At 38.5% G+C, this 21,593-nt stretch overlaps 1 protein-coding gene across 6 annotated transcripts in view; it reads right to left on the bottom strand.

Annotated features, from left to right (window-relative positions):
• Window positions 1-21,593, bottom strand: part of ESR2 (estrogen receptor 2) — an 87,734-nt gene that overhangs the window by 26,664 nt on the left and 39,477 nt on the right. For all 6 annotated transcript variants that reach the window (XM_007068003.4, XM_043548477.1, XM_043548479.1 and 3 more), the window contains 2 exons: window positions 20,360-20,476; window positions 6,634-6,936 (listed from right to left, as the gene is read on the bottom strand). In XM_007068003.4, the coding sequence (XP_007068065.2) occupies window positions 6,634-6,936; window positions 20,360-20,476 (420 nt within the window). The remainder of the gene's footprint in view (window positions 1-6,633; window positions 6,937-20,359; window positions 20,477-21,593) is intronic.

Below are 21,593 nucleotides of genomic sequence, written 5' to 3'. Positions count from 1 at the left end.
ATACATTTTGTAAAAAGTATTCCTTTTGTGTACGTTTTAAATGTATTGCCATTCAATAGCCCCTTCTTATAGAAAGGGAAAATAGGAGTTTCCAATTTACCTTCTCTAGACCCAGGGTCCCCTGTTCTCTATGATTCTTCTTCCATGGAATTTGCTGTGAAATTCACTGCTTGCTGCAGGTTGTGCTCTAGAACATTTGTTTTCAATAAGTGAGGTATATTTTTGAATTGAAAATGCCTGCTTTGTAGAAGTTGTCAGTGTGAAGCTGGAGGTTTTGGTTGCTATGGGATGGGCAGTTGGGGCTTTTGGAATCTGTTCTGGCATGGGAGGCAGTATGGGATTGTGTTCTTGTTAAAGTGATCTGCAATGAAATAGTTAAAAGTGCTAGCATTTACATTGTTGTCTGTAGAATTCAGTGTTAACATTCCATTGTGATAAATGGGGCAGCTCATGCTTTTCAGAGCTATTGTTTTAGGCAAGTCTGTAGACACAGGAAGACACAATTATGTCATGAGGTCTAGAAATATACATTTTAAATAATGAAAACTTGTGTTGTGGCAACAACAAATCAAACAATATTAAAATAAACAACACTGGCTACTGTATGGATTATATAATTTTTTCATATTTAATTTAATAAAAACATCAGTTTTTAATTTGCAGCCGGTATAGCATTACTGCCAGTGTCACAGAATCCAGATCCAATTGTCGCACAGAGTCTTATCTATTTTGTATACCTCTATTATGTGCCTCTTTGTAGGTGTCTTCTCAAAATGAAGATTTAGGTCAGACAAAGCCAGAGAAGACTAAGAAAAATCATTGGGACCCATATCAAAGTTAAGCAAATGTGCATCACTTTGCTGAGATGTAAATTAACTGTAACCATGCAGGAATAGGACCTGTCACTTCAGACAGTGCAAGGAAAACTTTTGATCAATGTACAGTGGCAGCCAAAAAAGCATACCAAAACCCCCCCGCCAATACACAAAAACAAAATTGGCAGTATAATAAATGAAATTTTAAATGTTACAATTTCATTCCTAAAATAAAAATGTTCTAATGCCACTATATAAATCAAATGGTACGCTCTCACCTGGAATATTGTGTTCGGTTCTGGTCACTCTATTTCAAAAATCGTACTAAGCTATGGAACTCAATGGTATATAGTGGGAATGAGTTCTAGTCACCGTATTTCTATGGTCGGTGTAATACAGGAGGTCAGATTAGATGATCACAATAAGAACAGCCATACTGGGTCAGTCCAAAGGTCCATCTAGCCCAGTATCCTGTCATCCAACAGCGGCCAATGCCAGGTGCCCCAGAGGGAATGAACAGAACAGGTAATCATCAAGTGATCTATCCCCTGTCGCCCATTCCCAGCTTCTGGCAAACAGAGGTTAGGGACACCATCCCTGCCCATTGTGGCTAAGAGCCATTAATGGACCTATCCTCCATGAATTTATCTAGTTCTCTTTTAAACACTGTTATAGTCTTGGCCTTCACAACATCTTCTGGCAAGAAGTTGCACAGCTTGACTGTGCATTGTGTGAAAAAATATTTCCTTTTGTTTTAAACCTGCTGCCTATTACTTGAATTTGGTGGCCCCTAGTTCTTGTGTTCTAAGAAGGAGTAAATAACCCTTCTTTCTCCACACCTGTCATGATTTTATAGACCTCTATCATATCCCCCCTTAGTCGTCTCTTTTCCAAGCTAACAAGTCCCAGTCTTATTAATCTCTCCTCATACGGCAGCCATTCCATAACCCTAATCATTTTTGTTGCCCTTTTCTGAACCTTTTCCAAGTCCAAGTCCAATATATCTTTTTTGAGATGGGGCGACCGCATCTGCATGCAGCATTCAAGACGTGGGTGTACCAATGGTCCCTTCTGACCTTTGAATCTATATGAAAAAGAATACAGCAGAAGCAGACAGTGCAGTTCCTGATCTCTAATCCGTTAAACTAGCTAACCTAAAAAGAATTTAAAAACTTTAAAAGCAAAAGTCATTATGAAGATTTCTATGCCTCTAAACAAATATTTCAGCCTCATCACACCCACTAACATCAAAAGTATATTCGGCAATAGAGAAAAAACAATGTGGCAAATTGCAGTCACAGTAGAACAATATGACAAAAAAAATACCCTGAAAAACACATTCAAATTAAAGAAAAAAAATACTTACGAAAAGCAGCTATTGCTTGCCTTCTAGGAAAGTAACAAATATAATGCGCCTACCAATTACTTTCACTTCTGCTTTGAGTGATAAAATAACTTGAAACAGAAAATGGGTTCCTTATCCAACTGCATGGGAGCAAGGCTATACCATTTTCAAAAGGTCACTGAAAGTACAATTACTGCTTATTGGGCCACAGTTCAAGACCTCTGTAATTTAAATATAATTTAAGACTTTTCTTACAGAAACATATGTACCTGTAAGAAATATACCAGTATATTATAACAAAGAAAAAAAATAATTTTTCTAGTTTCTCATCTCAGAGACTGTTCTCATCTTTCCCATTATGCATCATTTTTGTAATTAGCATAAAAAACATTCAAAAATTTGGATAAGCCAGAGTGGTTGACTAAGAAGAGGACTAGGGTCCTGGACCTGCAACCCGGGAACTGTTGGGTGCTCAGAGCTTTGAAAGTCAGCCTGCTTCTTTAAAGCCTAAATATGGATTTAGGCACCTAACTTTAGGCACCCAATTTTGGAAAGTTGGCCTACTCCTACATTCTGAAGCTTAGCTATAATAATAATTTTTAAATCAGTATTAAACAAGTAAAAGTTGTGTTAACTATCACAAGAGGTAGTGTTTGCATTCCCAATTCTGAGTGCCATTCAATTTAAGTCACTTCTATTTTCTACATTGTTCTAAAACTAATAGTCTATTTTTATTCTATAAAATACAAGCTAATTAGTAAAAACAATATACACAATACTCTAATAATGCTTCTAGGATCTGTATGATGATTTCTAATTGCCTTAAGAACTGTTTTTTCATGTAGTTGGAATATCACCAAGACAGGGATTTGATTTGCAATACTCTGAAAATAAAGACACTATAAGCATTCAAAAACCAAACCAAATAAAAACTCCGCAACAAAATATAGTAATCAGAGTTGCAATGAAAGTTCTGTTTCATGAAGGACTTGAAATTTCAAAATCTGGCTCTGTTCAAACTGGATTGAAAACTGAAAATTTTATAATTCTCTGAAAAAACTGATTTTTTGTTTCAGATTATTTTAAATGCTTTAAAAGTTACAAAGAAAATGCACTAAAAAAAACCCCAAAGCATAAGTTTATTTCTGAACACACTGGAACTTGTCCTCAAAACAAAATTAACCTAATTTTGCAAAATGTTTTAATTTCAACAGAACCACATATTCCAATGGAGTACAGTTCTGCTGAATTAACCCAAACAGTAACAAAACATATGATGCACAATAGGAATCACTGTTTAGCATTCTCTTCCTTGAATTTACACACATTTTATACCACTAGGAATAAGGATGAATGATTTAGACATTCAACTTCAGAACATACAAGCCTCAGTTCTCAGTCTAATCTTCTTTCTTCAACTTGCCGTGAGTTCTCACCATCTAGTTCATCTCTCAATCATGAACTCAATCCTGCAAACACTGACCACCAGATGTAAGATTTGCTACCATTAGTAGTACTACGGTAGTCTTACTGGGACTACTCTTAGTGGTAAGCACTATGCTAGAAGATAAGTGTTTGCCTGGTTGAGCCCTATGATGCTGTACCTCGGTTTTCCTTTATTGTTTAAATGTTTCTTTTATTTAGTTACTATTCTATTGGTGAATTTAGTTCTCAGGAGACTGAGGGATTAGTCATTGGCTTAGTATATGCTAAACAGTGTGGCCAAAGAGAAGGCAAGCGTCTTCATACAACTTTGTCAATGATCTGCCACTTAAATTGATGAGTCAATCTGGGTGAAATTTTTCAGCCAAAATTATTTTTCAACCAAAATTGTATATTTTTTTAACAGTGAAATGTTTCATAAATTTGTGTCAGTTCTACTTAACTGTTTTGGTTAAAAAAACCCTAAAATATATTCCAAAAAAATTGAAAAATTCTGTTTCAACATTTTCTAAACAAAAGATTTCACAGTTTTTAGTTCAAAATGAATGTAAAATATTTTTTAAAAAATTCAAAAACATTTATAAATAGTAAAACCAAAACAGGATGTTTTGATTGTGTCAAAAAAAAAAAAGCATTCAACCTGAAATTAATTTTTTGACTTTTCAATTTGCTAGAAGCTCTGAAATATTTTGTTTTCAGTTCAACTTGAAAATAAATTTTTTCTTCAATTTTTCAGAAATACCAGTGAACTGAAAAAATCTGTTTCACAACTTTCATAGAATATCAGGGTTGGAAGGTACCTCAGGAGGTCATCTAGTCCAACCCCCTGCTCAAAGCTAGACCAATTCCCAACTAAATCATCCCAGTAAGGGCTTTGTCAAGCCTGACCTTAAAAACCTCTTAAGGAAGGAGATTCCACCACCTCCCTAGGTAACGCATTCCAGTGTTTCACCACCCTCCTAGTGAAAAAGTTTTTCCTAATATCCAACCTAAATCTCCCCCACTGCAACTTGAGACCATTACTCCTTGTTCTGTCATCTGGTACCACTGAGAACAGTCTAGATCCATCCTCTTTGGAACCCCCTTTCAGGTAGTTGAAAGCAGCTATCAAATCCCCCCTCATTCTTCTCTTCTGCAGACTAAACAATTCCAATTTCCAACTTACTGGAAAACTGTTCCTATTTTTCTTCTAGTCCATTCTTGAACAGAGATTTGTGATCAGTTACATTCTGATTTTGTAAGAAGGAAAAAAAGAGAAAAGCAGTAGGTCGTAACGACAGGGTTGGCATAAAACTGTAGATTTTCTAGGCCAGAACAAATAAGGTTATGCTTTAATACTTGTTCTTTGCATTACCAATAACTTAAAAATAAAATAATTTCCTTAATATCCCTAACTATTTTTGCCTCTAAACAGAATGTGTGATAAATCTGAGCACAGTATTACATACTACTTAGCAAGCTGATGCTCTTGTATAGCAACAACAAAGTAAACTGTTAAACCATGGGACAAACTCTGTGCCTGGATACATGCATGTTGTTTTCAATTACTGTAATGGGAGCTGTTCATCAGAATTCCAGGGATGAATTTGGCCTTAACGGTTTTTAAATTATGTAGACATTTTAAATTTAATTTAATACTTAAGTGGAGAAAGATAGTCTATTCATTACTGTTGACATATTAAAATGCTAATTTATGGTTCCTAACAAAACTGCTCTTTAGTCCACTTGCTAAAAAGGACTTAGTTAACATTACATGTGATTGCTGATCTTGTCTAATAAACAAGTGTTCACTAATTTTAAAATGCCAGATACATCATATATGATACGGTTGTTCTCTAAATCAAAACATTTTTTGGCGAATTATGGAAGTAAAGAGTTTTTACTCCTGAGCGAAAGCTGTGCCACTGTGCACGTGCATAATTAATGAACAGCACATAGTTTAAATTTTTGCACAGAAAAAGCTTCTGCTGGAAAGTTGCTGCAGTTCCACCTTTGCCCACCAGAGGGCACTATGGTGATAGAACAGAGCAGCAGCTCCCAGCCAGCTAGGGAAGAGAAAGAGCCTACCTTCTTCACAGCACCTGTTTGGCCAGGTCAGGAGACAGGAGCTATGGGGAGACAGACATCATGGGGCTGCTGGGGAGTCAAGACAGGGGCTAGTCGGCTAGGAGAGGCTGGGGCAGGGGCTGAACTGGAATGGAGGTGCAGGGACACACGGGGATGGGAGATGCAGGGCCACATGGGGACAGGAGAGGGTGTGTGGGGCAACATAGGGATGGAGGGGTGGCTGAGCGGGGGTGGAGGGAACACGTGGACAGGAGATGCAAGAATACATGGGGACAGGGGCAGATGTGCCTGACAGAATGGGAGAGGCTAGAGGTCAGCTAGGGTCTGCATGGGGGAAGCTCCCTAACAATCGCTCCCTGCCCCGCAAAAAACTTGTTCCATACTTTTCCCACACATACCCAGCAAGCCTCCAAGATCACACCCAGGCTCCTTCCCAGCAATTACTTCCCTCCTCCTCAGCTCCTTCATTACCCCTGACTCCCCCAAGCCTTTGCACTGCTTCTGAAGAGTGTGGGAACTACAGTTCTGTACTGTAGTTTAAATGAATTTTTCCTCAGAGTTCTATATTAATACACCTAGTATGGAATCTATTTGTCAAAAAACATTTCCTGAATCTTTTTTGTTGTCTGTATTGTTACAGACATACTTGCTGATAGGTACTTTGAAATAAATGACCAAAAATAATTGAAACTGGTGTGATTATATTGTGTGATTTTGACAAATAAAATATGCAGAATTCTGCAGTATTTTAAAATATTGTACAAAGAATTTAGAATTTTTGTTGCAGAATTTGTAAGTTTTCCACTGCCATTTTAAAAGTAAAATCTTAAGGCCTTGAACCTACACATTTATTGCCACACTACTTCTACTTCAGAATCTAAACAATGGATTAATATTTATAGTAGAGGTATTTGCACCTAGTACAAAATTTCTATGGAAAAAAAAAGTTTTTGAAATTCTTACCAGGAATTTTCTTGGCCCAACCAATCATGTGAACCAATTCTTTGTCTGCAAGTTTTGTCAATGACATCATCATGGAGACTTCTGTAAATGGCTTGTTGGGGCGACTCACCAGCAACACATTAGGCGGTTCGGCTTCAAGTAACGTTAAAATGAACTGCTCAGGACTGAGTGCACTAAGGAGGATTTCTTTCACTCGGGTTGTATTTTCACTATTCTTTTTAGCTTTGCCAGTGCAATGCACTTGATCTTCTGAATTACGATGCCGGCGTATGATACGATACCTACAACGTTCTCTTCTTGAACCTGAGACAAAGAAAGTTACATAATTACAATTTTTTTCTACCACAGTTTTACATGAATCCAAAGAAGGAGAAAGACAACAAAAAGTACATTCCACACTGAAGTTAGGATTTTCAAGGCACTCAGCGTTGGTTTAACTCAGCCTCCATTAAGGTCAACGGAAGCACTCTTTTAATCCAAAAGAATATAACTTAAAGTGAGCTGAATCAGGTCTAAAATCTGTTTTAAAATCAAAAACTCAATGGAATAGCTCCCTTTGACTTTAGTGACAAACAGATCAGGTCTTTGTTTGCAAACAAAGCGGATATATACATATACAACAGAAACAAATAGAATGAGTTCTGAAAGCATGTCAACTGATCCAAGATAAACACCTTACATGGAAATACAAGCTGGGCCTTATTAAAGGCCAGAAGTTGTTTGTTTATTGTTCACTATGTCACAGAGCAAGCTGATTTGCTCTGGCTGTGAATACTACTATACTTGAGAACATCATTAATTGTACTTTGAAAAATGCGAAGAAAAAGTCTTGTTTAAAACAGGATACTTTCAAAAATCCCATAGCTAAATTTTGGGAGAAGTGAAAGCATTCAGCCTTGGCCTAACTTTCATCCCACTTTGTTGCTGAATACATCATATAACAAAAAGCTTTTGTTATTGTTGTCACTCTAGTTACTATTAAATGGTTATTTGTAAAATCTAGGATTTTGCTATTTAAAAATCAGAGGCATATTTAAATAATTTATCAGAAGATGTTCTTAAACTGAAATTCTTTGGTACCATAACACTTATTTTCCTAAAATAAGTATATCTGAAGTAAAAATAAAAAGACTAAATTGTTTAGAAGTCAAATTTTTGTTTTAGCGCCATCAAAATGTTTTCTCAGTCTGAGTATCTGTCAAACTACTGATATGTAAGAATAAGCCAGTGCTAGTATCAGATGTATTTTGGGCCTTTAATGGTCAACTAACTCTGCAATACACTTTACCACGATCACAACACATGGCAGCAGTCATTAGCTTTGTTTTTTCTAGCAGAATTTTCTTCAAATACCCTCTATCAAAATCTGCAGGACCCTCTTTAATCACTACAAGTTATATTTTATACTAACGTGTTCCACTCTTTTCTCCTGGTCAGGGAGCAATGCTATTCCTTTAAATTATGAGTTGGAATAGAAAGCACTTGCACCACTTCACTCTCTCCACCAATAGCTATTAGTGATCCCTCTTTCAACAGGACATTTAAACGCAAACTAACTTTATCAATAGGTTATTGTTTAATTTAGAGAAAGCCAGGGACCTTGACTTGACCTTCACTTCAAATACATATAACATTAAGCATCAAAGGGTCAAATAAATAAGTCTCCCGAAGTACTGGAAACATAATCACAGTACAAATATTGCTTCACCATAGAATCAAGACAAATATAGTTGAGCTGTCACTGGACAAATATGAATAAATAAAATAGATCTGCTATATACATTCATTTAAAACTGCGGGACAATATTATAGCTGTTTCTGTGACATTTTTCTCAGTTCCTTTTATATTCTAAGAGGTTATTGCAGAACCCAGTGCAACGTTCCATTCTTCATCTAACCTTGGGCTTATAAGGATAATTTTTAGCATTGTGCCTTAAAGGGGGAAGGGTGCAGTTGTGGGTTGTTGGTTTCTTTAATAGTTAACCTTCAGCACTGTCAGAAGAGTTGACAACAGGCTTTAACAACTATATAATCCTTGAGTTCTAGACCACCATTTAAGTATAAATGCAAAAGGAAAAGATTAACTACGCTGGTGTGACCTGCAAGTCTTAGAAAGCCTATAGTGTATTTATTGAAGAGTTAGAACAATGAGAAACAACTAAATATATAGCTCTGTATTCCCATGAGTTAAGATTCTGATCAAGTTAAACACTTAACCATGTGCAGAAGGACTACTCACACACTTAAAGTTACACACCTTGCATATGCTAGGCCTTCTGTTGGCCAATCAGGTCCCCAACACAATTTAGAGCGACTGAGGGATTGCCCTAATTTGTTCCCCAGCTGCAATACTTCCTGTGGGCATTTACACCAGCCAGGAATAGTTGTATGTAACACCACCCCAACTATATCTCCCGTGCCAAAGTTCCTGTGGAGTGGCGTAGGGTCAGTTATGCACCCAATAGCATCTCCCCATTTGTCAGGATATTATAGTGATTTTGTAGACCCTTTATTTCCGGGGCACAACACACTGATGAATCTAATCTCCTAAAGCCTCCTACTCTCTATATAAATTGTATAACCTATATTAAAATATGTTCATGCTGTTTTAAAAAAATTAGGTCAACTTTGACCCAATGTAGTCACACTGGGTGAGAACAGAATTTGGCCTCCTGAATTTAGAGTTGAGATAGGCTTCCAAATTGCCTTTTTACTAAGTAACAGAGACTTGGTGGGATAACTCACCTGACTGGAGTACTGTCTGGATTCATATAAACTGTTCAGGAAGGACAGGCCCAACAGAAAAGGTGGGGGAGTTGCACTGTATGTTAGAGAGCAGTATGACTGTTCAGAGCTCACGTATGAAACTGCAGAAAAACCTGAGCATCTCTGGATTAAGTTTAGAAGCGTGAGCAACAAGGGTGATGTCGTGGTGGGAGTCTGCTATAGACCACCGGACTAAGGGGATGAGGTGGACGAGGCTTTCTTCCGGCAACCCATGGAAGTTACTAGATTGCAGGCCCTGGTTCTCATGGGAGACTTCAATCACCCTGATATCTGCTGGGAGAGCAATACAGCGGTGCACAGACAATCCAAGAAGTTTTTGGAAAGGGTAGGGGGCAATTTCCTGGTGCAAGTGCTGGAGGAACCAACTAGGGGCAGAGCTCTTCTTGACCTGCTGCTCACAAACCGGGAAGAATTAGTAGGGGAAGAAAAAGTGGATGGGAACCTGGGAGGCAGTGACCATGAGATGGTCGAGTTCAGGATCCTGACACAGGGAAGAAAGGAGAGCAGCAGAATACAGACCCTGGACTTCAGAAAAGCAGACTGATTCCCTCAGGGAACTGATGGGCAGGATCCCCTGGGAGAACAACATGAGGGGGAATGGAGTCCAGGAGAGCTGGCTGTATTTTAAAGAATCTTTATTGAGGTTACAGGGACAAACCAGCCCGATGTGTAGAAAGAATAGTAAATATGGCAGGCAACCAGCTTGGCTTAACAGTGAAATCCTTGCTGATCTTAAACACAAAAAAGAAGCTTACAAGAAGTGGAAGATTGGACAAATGACCAGGGAAAAGTATAAAAATATTGCTCAGGGATGCAGGAGTGAAATCAGGAAGGCCAAATCACACTTGGAGTTGCAGCTAGCAAGAGATGTTAAGAGTAACAAGAAGGGTTTCTTCAGGTATGTTAGCAACAAGAAGAAAGTCAAGGAAAGTGTGGGCCCCTTACTGAATGGAGGCGGCAACCTAGTGACAGAGGATGTGGAAAAAGCTAATGTACTCATGCTTTTTTTGCCTCTGTCTTCACGAACAAGGTCAGCTCCCAGACTACTGCACTGGGCAGCACAGCATGGGGAGGAGGTGACCAGCCCTCTGTGGAGAAAGAAGTGGTTCGGGACTATTTAGAAAAGCTGGACGAGCACAAGTCCATGGGGCCGGATGCACTGCATCCGAGAGTGCTAAAGGAGTTGGCGGATGTGATTGCAGAGCCATTGGCCATTATCTTTGAAAACTCATGGCGATCGGGGGAAGTTCCGGATGACTGGAAAAAGGCTAATGTAGTGCCCATCTTTAAAAAAGGGAAGAAGGAGGATCCTGGGAACTACAGGCCAGTCAGCCTCACCTCAGTCCCTGGAAAAATCATGGAACAGGTCCTCAAGGAATCAATTCTGAAGCACTTAGAGGAGAGGAAAGTGATCAGGAACAGTCAGCATGGATTCACCAAGGGCAAGTCATGCCTGACTAATCTAATTGCCTTCTATGATGAGATAACTGCTCTGTGGATGAGGGGAAAGCGGTGGACGTGTTGTTCCTTGACTTTAGCAAAGCTTTTGACACGGTCTCTCACAGTATTCTTGCCAGCAAGTTAAAGAAGTATGGGCTGGATGAATGGACTATAAGGTGGATAGAAAGTTGGCTAGATTGTCAGGCTCAATGGGTAGTGATCAATGGCTCCATGTCCAGTTGGCAGCCAGTATCAAGTGGAGCGCCCCAAAGGTCAGTCCTCGAGCCGGTTTTGTTCAATATCTTATAAATGATCTGGAGGATGGTGTAGATTGCACCCTCAGCAAGTTTGCAGATGACACTAAGCTGGGAGGAGACGTAGATACGCTGGAGGGTAGGGATAAGATACAGAGGGACCTAGACAAATTAGAAGATTGGGCCAAAAGAAATCTGATGAGGTTCAACTAGGACAAGTGCAGAGTCCTGCACTTAGGACGGAAGAATCCCATGCACCGCTAAAGACTAGGGACCAAATGTCTTGGCCACAGTTCTGCAGAAAAGGACCTAGGGGTTACAGTGGACGAGAAGCTGGATATGAGTCAACAGTGTGCCCTTGTTGCCAAGAAGGCCAATGGCATTTTGGGATGCATACGTAAGGGCACTGCCAGTAGATCGAGGGACGTGATCATTCCCCTCTATTCAACATTGGTGAGGCCTCATCTGGAGTACTGTGTCCAGTTTTGGGCTCCACAATAAAAGAAGGATGTGGAAAAAATGGAAAACATCCAGCGGAGGGCAACAAAAATGATTAGGGGACTGGAACACATGACTTATGAGGAGAGGCTGAGGGAACTGGGATTGTTTAGTCTGTGGAAGAGAAGAATGAGGGGGGATTTGATAGTTGCTTTCAACTACCTGAAAAGGGGTTCCAAAGAGGATGGACCTAGGCTGTTCTCAGTGGTAGCTAAGTACTATTTGAGTGGCTCTGCTAGGTCTGTTCTACAATTAATCACCACAGAGAATCCACCAATGAACTTTTATCCAGGTATGCTACTAAGTTCTTTATTCCATGTAAAGTATGTGACAGTGTAGTTTTGGGTTAAGCCTGATATTCCTTTTCAGTTAGTTGCTATTTGGTATGTTTTCATCATAGTATATATATTCTACACCTTACGCCTTTACTATCACACCAATATTGATATTCACAGACTGTATTAAGAGTATACAATTGTTAGTTTTTCCTACAAAGCGACAAGATCTTTTAAATTACTTTAGAATGAAATATTCAACTAATTCAAATTTCATCTCATTTGTGCTCTATTTCAAACATAATAGCAAAACTTGGTCTATCAATGGCTATTAGCCAGGATGGGCAGGAATGGTGTCCCTAGCCTCTGTTTGCCAGAAGCTGGGAATGAGTGACAGGGGATGGATCACTTGGAGGATTACCTGTTCTGTTAATTCTCTCTGGGACACCTGGCACCGGCCACTGTCAGAAGACAGGTTATTAGGCTAGATGGACCTTTGATCTGACCCAGTAGGGCCGTTCTTATGTAAAACTTATATTTAAATTTCAATGAAAACTAATCTGTGTCCAGTGCACAATATCAAAATACAATAGAAAAGTTATGACGTTGTTCCTTAAAAGACCTCTTTTGCTCTACAAATATACTTTGTGATAACAAAACAAAAATAAAAAAAAGAAACAGGATACTGAATTATAATTTGTATTTGGTTTAATTATCTGAAATTGTCATGTGAATCATCCTTTGTCTATTATATCAGCACATCTGGAATGCAATTCTTCAGTAAATAAAAAGATGCAGTTTAATTCAGTATTAAAATTTATTTTCTTGGGATTAGAAAAAATTATTAGTCATGTTTTGCTATAATTCAACATTTAGATCTGCTAACTTAATTAACAAATCATGATACAGCACCTTTTAAGTTGATCAAATGCTGATTTAAATTAATAAAGCTTCCATGATTTCTTTTGAAACGTAGTGCACTCAATATTTTATCCTATCTTTTCATGTATAGCTCTACTTGACAAAAAATGTGCAGACATATTAGCCCAACATTACATTTGGCCTAAGTACAGCAATTTGAAGCAATCTGTGTGAAAAGCTTGCAGTCTAGCAAACAACACATTGACATACAGAGATCAGGGTTTGTTCCTCTCCCTGCCACAAACTTCCTATGTAACCTTTGTCAAGTCACTTAAATGCCATTCCTCATTTATATAATCTAGAAAATGCAGGTAATACCAGAGAAGGTGTTTTGGTAAAGAATGCAGAAGTCAGTCATTTTACCAGATACTTTCATTTTGCAGAACAAAGCTGTAATTAATAACGGTACCCTGTAGTTTATATGGGACTCCACAATAAGAGCACTATTTTCACACATTGGCTGGGATGGCATAAAAACTAGTCACCAGAGCAGAACAGATGCATCATATTAAATAAGGTATTTAAATTATTCTTTTTTTTGTTCACAAATTGACTATGAACAAATTACAAAATTTTCTAATATTTTATTATTTAAAATGAAAAATTCCTTCAAGAAATGATTTTTGCTTTCAGATTGTTTGTTTGCTTTTTATTTGTATGTTGCAAATATTACCAATTTCTGCTGTGTTGAATAGTTACATAAGGCAGGAGCATTGCTTTTGCTCCCTAAACAATGGCTTATGTAACTAACAAAATCAGCATGAACTGTGAATTTTACAAATGAATATATAATTCAAAATTCACTTTTGTTTGATATTTGAGCTTAATTTTATATGTATTTTTGAATGAGTACTAACAGATTCATTCAGTTATACTGATCACAAAGAAGTTGCTGTCTGCCAGACACTGCAGAACAATGGATTAAATTACTATAATTTCTACAATAGCTACAACGAAAGCCAGTGCAGTTACTGAATTTGAAATCCACACAGTGCTATGAAAGTCATTTTCTTTCATTTCTAACAACGTAAGTAAATTTGGAATATTTGAAAATTCCACCTAAAAGAAGTGAGTTCAATTTTCTAACATGGGGAAAAGGACATGTAAATCCTGCACTTGGCAACTCAAACTGGCACATGAACTTGTAGAACACCTGAGAAGCCTATTGACTGATGAAAGTATTGAAAGACAAGATTTGGACATTCCATTAATGACCCACACATTTGAAAAATCAGGCTCTGTATTTTCTGAACTCCTTTAATACCATTCATTGGCAGTACATGGAGAAACACAAAATTCATGCAAAAAAAGAAACAGTGAAAGAAAAAATATACCCAGTCAATAGGAAACCTGAAGAGTCATTAAGGAAGAGGTCTACTCCAGTCCCAGTAAGCAACAAAAACAAATAAAAAATACCAACCTACCCACTCCAAGGGTGGATAGGATAGCAACAAGATGAGTACCTCCCCTCTTCTTGATTGCCCTGGATAAATGGCTCAATCCATGTCAGGCTCACCAAGGCCAATGACAGAAAGCTCCAAAAGATATTCAGCTGAGGCAGTGGAACTCCAAATCGTCTCAGCTCCTCCAATGCTGCAAAAGGAGCTCCCAGTCCACACTGAAAAAGTAAGACAAGTTGAGGGCAAAGACACCCGTACTTGGAAGGACAGGTGCAGGTAGAAAGGGTAATTAGCATGGTGATGCACACACATCACCCACAAATTATCCAACTTTTCTGATATACTTTGCCTGAGCCTGCTGGACTGGGTTTATTTTTTATTTTTTTTGCATGAATTCTGTTTTCCCCTTGTGCCTGGTGAGGTGAGTAAACAGTTACTTTTCCACAGCTGGTCATTCTGGCATTTTTTCTGATGCTGTTGATGTGATGATGTGTTTTCTCTGATGTGAAATTTACCAGTATACTAGCCTTTTTAATCTGAAGAGTGAGCCACAAGGATTCCTAAGGAGAAACTTGCAGATGCAGTATCTGAGGTTCTCATTTTTCTATTGGCAGTGGTGGTATTTCCCACATTAATCTCCAGTATCACCTTGATACAAGTTCTAAAAAATAACCTTCACCACTTGTGGTCTGCTGCTTGGACTTCTTGGACATCACTGCCTTCTTAAATGATGAGAAGAAAAATCAGAGTAGGAGACTGCCCAGCAATGTTTTCCTAATGTCTTCCACTGTTTCAAAGGGTTTATGTACAAACCAATCATATTTTTAAATTATTGAAAATTTCTGTCAATGAAATCCCCAATGAGGATTTGTTGGCTTTAAAATCTGAAATTATATTCATGCCAGATTTTGCAAACTCACTTTGGGTTTTACTTTATGGAAGCTTTCCATGCTGTGGTGGCTGGTGCTTAATGGACTATGTTGTCCCTCTGCTGGGAAGCAGAGTTCCATACCAGCCCCGGCTTGCCAAAAGTCCACTTTCCCAAGTATCCCATCCCATCCTGTGTTTCAGCACCAAAAGTGGACCAAACCAAACCATACCATTCAGAAGAGGGGGAAGAAACCTCAATTTAGGAGAAAATGGAATGTACCTTCCTAGTCCCTAGAGTAAACAGTCCTATTAAAGCAAATCTCTAATGAGAAAAAAAAATAGTGGAAAATTTATCATTTTGCTCCATGGAAAATGGTATTTTATTTTCAATGAAAAAATACATCTTTAATTATGGCAGTTTGTTTTAAATGCATGGGCATATGGAAGTCAATGAGATCTTTAGCTAATGAACTGTGGGATTGAGCCTATAATCTATATTACTAAAGTAGGCTTCTGTTGCTCACGTCAACCCAAAATCTAAATTTGATAGACATCACCTTTTCTCACAGATGTCTTGTAAGTGACCTGATGAGATGCTTTGAGACAATTTAGTTTTGATTGCAAGATATGTAATTTCTGTTTTCATTCTTCCAAAAAACTGAAATAGACAGAGTTCTCATAAATTTTATTTGAGGAAATTTATCTGATTTCAATGCAACTATTTTAAAAAATACTGATGTTATTTATTTGTCTTTAAAATTCTCACATTTAAGCATTTTTAGTGTACATTGAATGTTATTAGAACATGAGTATATTTGGGAGAATAGTAAAAATTCCAGTTCTATAAATTTAGGAAGATAAATGGACAGTGTCAATCCAAGATTTAGATCAGTAGTAGTAGTAGTATTACTATCATGCCCAGGAGCCTTAGTCAGGTACCTGCACCCTATTGTGCTAGGAACTGTACAAACATACAACAAAATAGACAGTCTCTGTCCCAGAGAACTTAAAGAAGTGTTTTAGAGATTTCTTTTTTCAGCACAATTAGAACAATTTTTCGTCACTTTTAAAAACCATTCTCCTGCAATTTTTGAAATTCAGATACTGCCGCTCATTTAGGTCCCATTCCTGCAAAGATTTACGCTTGCTTAACTTTATGGATTGTGAATAGTCCCATCAAAGTCACTGACTACACAGTGAGTAAAATCTGCAGAAGTGGCTAAGTGACTTAGGACCCAAAATTGCATTTTCAAAATGAAATAACGGCATTTAGGCACCTAAGGCTCCGTGAAAGTCAATGGGAGTTAGGCTCCTAAAGACCAGAATTTTTAAGTTATTTAAGTCACCTAATGATCTGGACCTAAGGATGAGATTCATGAGAGAGCTTGTGGCACCTTAGAGACTAACAAATTTATTTGGGCATAAGCTTTTGTGGGCTAAAACCCACTTCATCAGATGCATGGAGTGAAAAATACAGTAGGCAGTTTATATATTACAGCACATGAAAAGATGGGAGTTGCCTTACCAAGTGGGGGGTCAGTGCTAGCAAGGTCAATTCAATCAAGGTGGATGCCACCCATTTCCAACAGTGGACAAGAAGGTGAGAGTATCAACAGAGGGAAAATTACTTTTAAGTCGGCCATTCTTTAACAAAAAAACTTCAAAACCAGACTTCAATGAGAAACCGCAGAACTGGAATTGATTTGCAAACTCGACACCATCAAATTAGGCCTGAATAAAGACTGGGAATGGCTGGGTCACTACAAAAAGTAAATTTTCCCTCTGTTGATAGATACTCACACCTTCTTGTCAACTGTTGGGAATAGGCCACATCCACCCTGATTGAACTGGCCTCGTTAGCACTACAAAAAGTAATTTTCCCTCCGTTGATATTCACCCCTTCTTGTCAACTGTTGGGAATAGGCCACTTCCACCTTGATTAAATTGAACATGGTTAACCCTCTGAAAGATGAGACACCTTTGTGAACTTTTAGCCTACTGGTTAAAGTACTTAGCCAGGATGTGGGAGGCAAGGGTTCAATTCCCCCCTCTACCAGATGTGGCGCAAGGATTTGAACTCCCACCTCCCAAGAGCGTGTCCTGTCTACAGGGTATTGTGGGTCAGGTCTCTCTCCATCTCGACTGTTGGAGTTCTTCTACTGTATAAATAATTAAATATTCACTGGTTCCACAAGTGAGTGACTATATCCAATGGGATGTGCGAGGTTCTAGCCCCTCATCAAGGTGGGAACTGAATCCAAGTCTCCCATATCCTGAGTGAGTGCTCTATCCATTGGGCAAAAGTTCATAAAAAGGAAAACCGCTCATCCTCCTCCTGCAGGGGCAAGATAGGCAGGGGAAGGCCTAGTTTATGAATCCCAGTGGGGCTTAGGTTTAAATTAGGGTATGTCTACACTTCTAGCTGGGGGTTTGATTGCCAGCTCGAGGAGCCACACTAATGCTAGCGGTCATCGAGCTAGCACTCTCAAAGAAGATTGCAGCCCAGCAGTGTGAGCGGTGGGAGGGCCTAGCTGCCCCAGGTATGTACTTAGCGACTTTGATGAGCTTACACTTGAGGCAGTTAGCCCCTCCCGCCACTTGCACTGCTCATGTGCCTCCTCAAGTTGGGAATCACACTCCTAGTTCAAAGTGCAGACCTACCCATAGGTGCCAAGCACTGGGCAGTGACAGGATTTTGGCGGCTATGCACATGCCTAGCTGATGAAATTTAGGTGTCTGGGGACTTTAATGGTGGAAACTTAGGTGCCTAGGGATTTTACGTGCCTACAGAGTTAGGCAGCAACTGAGCAGGGGTTTGTGAATGTCAGTGGCACCTAAATATTGACTTTTGATACCTAAAGTGGCAACTGGACACCTAAATCCCCTTTCTGACCCCACCCTAAGCATCTAAATCAATTCTGAAAATGGGACAGACGCTTCTGAAAATGTTACCCAGCACATAAAGTTAAGATGCGCACACATTTGCAGGATTGGAGGCTTACTTCAGGAGAACCAGATTAAAGCAACTACCCTATTATCATTTACTTTTTACATTTCCCTCAGCTTAGACAATCAGCATTAACTATGAAAATAATAAATAATAAATAGTAATAAAATATACCTAGCTCTTATATAGCACTTATCAGTAGAGCTCAATGCACTTTACAAAGGTCAGTATCATTATCCCAATTCAATAGAAAAGTAAATTAGATATTTACAATTCTCTCAGTTTGATTTTTTGCCTAACAGTGACCCTTTAAATACTATCTTTTTGACAACAAAAACATATAAGAATGTAAGAGCAGCTATACTTGGCCAGACCAATAGTTGATCTAGGCCAGTGGTTCACAAACTTTAACAACCTGTGAACCCCTTTCACTAAAATGTCAAGGCTCGCAAACCCCCTCCTAAAAATGAATATTTCCAGGGATTTTCTCCTTTACCTGAGTATAAATTATAAAAGTAGTGATCTTGGAAATATAAAATGTTTTTATGACATGCTTATTACACACTATTATTAATTCTTTATCGTTACAGTATTATTACATTACGAAAACGGCAACACTTTTCCAAGATCTCACTTTCGTAGCTTGTAGCACTTTGAATAAGCCTGTTATAAGACAAGGCTCCTATGTTTCATCAAGGAGTATCAGATGTGAAACAGCATGAAGGTATTTAAGAAGCCAACTCAAAGAGTTCCAACACAACAATTCAGGTCTTGAGCAGCCCAGGCAAACAATACACATTACAACAACACTTAAACTTGTTCTTCGAAATAATTTTAAAAACTATACTAGCTGCCTATTTAATTTTAAAAAACAGCAAAAAATATCCACCTCCCTTTCCATTTCTTATAAGGAGTCTTGAAGTTTAAATCTCCTCAGTGTGATAGATATGCTTGCTTTGATCGGCTTACCTCTTGGAAGTCCAGGGGCTCCAGGCTGCTCGCCCCATGCTATCCAGGGTCCCTAGGGACAGCTCTGTCTGCCATTAGGGAATTCCTCTTCCTCCCCCCCCCCCGCAAGAACCCCCTGTAACATTTCACGAACCCCAGTTTGGGAACCACTGATCTAGGCCAGTATCCTGTCTGACAGTGGCCATTACCAGATGCTTCAGAGGGAATTCAGAGGAAATGAACAGAACGGGGTAATTTTGAGTGATCCATCTCCCGTCATCCAATCCCTGCTTCTGGCAGTTGGAGGGTTAGGGACATCTGGAGCATGGGGCATCATCTTGGCTAACAGCCACTGATGAACATATCCTACATGAACTTACTTAAATTCTTTTTTGAGACCAGTTATACTTTTGGACTTTGCAACATCCTCTGGGCAATGAGTTCCACAGGTTGATTGTGTGCTGTGCAAAGAAGTACTTCCTTATGTTTGTTTTAAACTTATTTACCCTTTCACATAGGCAGCAACACTTCACTATTCACTTTCTCCACACCATTCATGATTTTATAGATCTCTATCATACCCCCTTGGTCATCTCTTTTCAAAGATGAACAGCGTGTCTTTTAATCTCTCCTAGTGTGGTTCCATACCCCCTACTCATTTTTGTTGCCCTTCTCTGAACCTGTTTTATTACCTCTCCCTTCCTAATGGTTCCTAATATTGTTAGGTTTTTTTGACTGTCGCTGCACACTGAGCAGATGTTTTCAGAGAACTATCCAAAATGAATCCAATATCTTTCTTAACTAGTAACAACTAATTTAGATCCCATTATTTTGTATGTATAGTTCAGATTATTTTTTCCAATTTTGCTGACATAACTGCTTGTGTACACAGCGCTATGTCAGAGGGAGACGCTCTCCTGCCAACATAGATACTATCGCTCATTGAGCTGGTTTTATTATGTCGATGAGACAGCTCTCTCCCATTGGCAAAAAACAACTACATGAGCACTCTTACAGTGGCACAGTTCCATCACCACAGCTGTGTCTCTGTAAGCTTTTAAGTGTAGACATTGCCTTAGGACCTCATCCTGCAAGGTGTAACATCCAGGTGAACTGCCTTCAGGTTGCGTCTGGAAAGTAAAGCAGTGTTCCTGCATGCTACATGTTGCAGGACTGGAGCCTTAATGCTTCCTACTATTTTTCTTCCCAAAATGAATACTAACTGGAGTGACTCTTTCTCCTGAAAATCAGTGATTTCCTTCCTACATGTAAATGTAAGTCTTACTTTAGTTACCTGCCATGCCTTTTTTTAGACTTAAGCATAACTTAGAAGTTGTATAGAAAAGACAAGGGGATTTTAAAAAAAAGCAAAAACCCACAACTCACCACATTTCATCATTCCTACTTCACAGCATTTCCGTAGTCTACATGCCTGACAGCTTTTACGCCTATTTTTATCTATTGTGCATTGATTGGTAGCTGGACATATGTAATCATTGTGTCCTGCAACAGGATATAAAGAAAAAAAATTTTAAGTCTCAAGCAATGTTAAATTTCTTCTGTTAGGTAACTTGAAAAACGTTTTGTAGCTGATATAATGCTGAATACTATTGTTAGAGCAAAAGATATACAAAGCAAAAGGTATTCAACATCGTTACAGAATGCAATAAATATGGCCACTGATTGTGGAAAGCACTTAAGCTTTTTCATCAATGAAAATTAAGCATGTGTTTCTACTTAACATATTAAGTATTTACCTGAATCAGGACCAAAGAGTAATTTTTTCAAAAGTGCCTAAATCACTTCAGCTCTTAAGTCTTAGAAAAATCAATGGGACATAGGCTCCTAAGTGTCTAAGTCACTTTTGAAAATTGGACGTAAGTGCTTTTGGAAATTTTACCCAAAGTGCCTAATTTCCATGCTGTATGAAACCTCAAACATTCTGATTCTAGGTATTCTATAAAGCAGATTTTCATTGTTAGTGCATGTTTTGCTGGCACAGTGCCACTTGTTTCAGTGGAGTTTCAGCAGCAGATAGTTTTGCCTAAGGGGTTTCACTTGTGTATTGGAGTAGACTATTATTTTATTAATTAAATACAACCAAGTCACTTCCTGTAAAACACTGTACATTTCCCTTACAGAAATTAGCCATGGATGCAAAATATTCTCTATCAGTTACAGTTTTTTATTAGTCTTCCCTCATTTTTTGGGGGGGGGGGGCAGATTATATTTTTAATTGCTGTAAAATTAATAGATCAAAAAAATAACAGAAGGTCTTATGTTCTTGGTTCATGAACAAGCAGTTCAGGAGTTCTTTTCCCAAGGATAACTATTTTAACTGAGCTACTGTGAACATTTCCTTGTAAAATTACAATATTTTCCAACCTTGAATTTTTCAACTACAATGCTTAAAAAACACATCAGATTACAGTTTGTCTAATGTCTTACTGGCAGATGTGACTGACAAAAAAGCAGTTCAACCTGGGCAAAAAGGGCCTAAGGGGGCTTTAAGCCACCTTCATTGCCTCCTAATTTTAGGTTGCACCAGGGTCCAGAGCAATGTTCCCTCTAATTTTTTCCATTAAGGTAGGTGGAATAAATTTTGTTTTATGCACCACCA

This window comes from Chelonia mydas, chromosome 6, assembly GCF_015237465.2.
Source record: "Chelonia mydas isolate rCheMyd1 chromosome 6, rCheMyd1.pri.v2, whole genome shotgun sequence".
Classification (NCBI taxonomy): domain Eukaryota; kingdom Metazoa; phylum Chordata; order Testudines; family Cheloniidae; genus Chelonia; species Chelonia mydas.
Note: the sequence above shows the minus strand (reverse complement) of the source record. Positions and strands in the feature narration are given on the sequence as shown.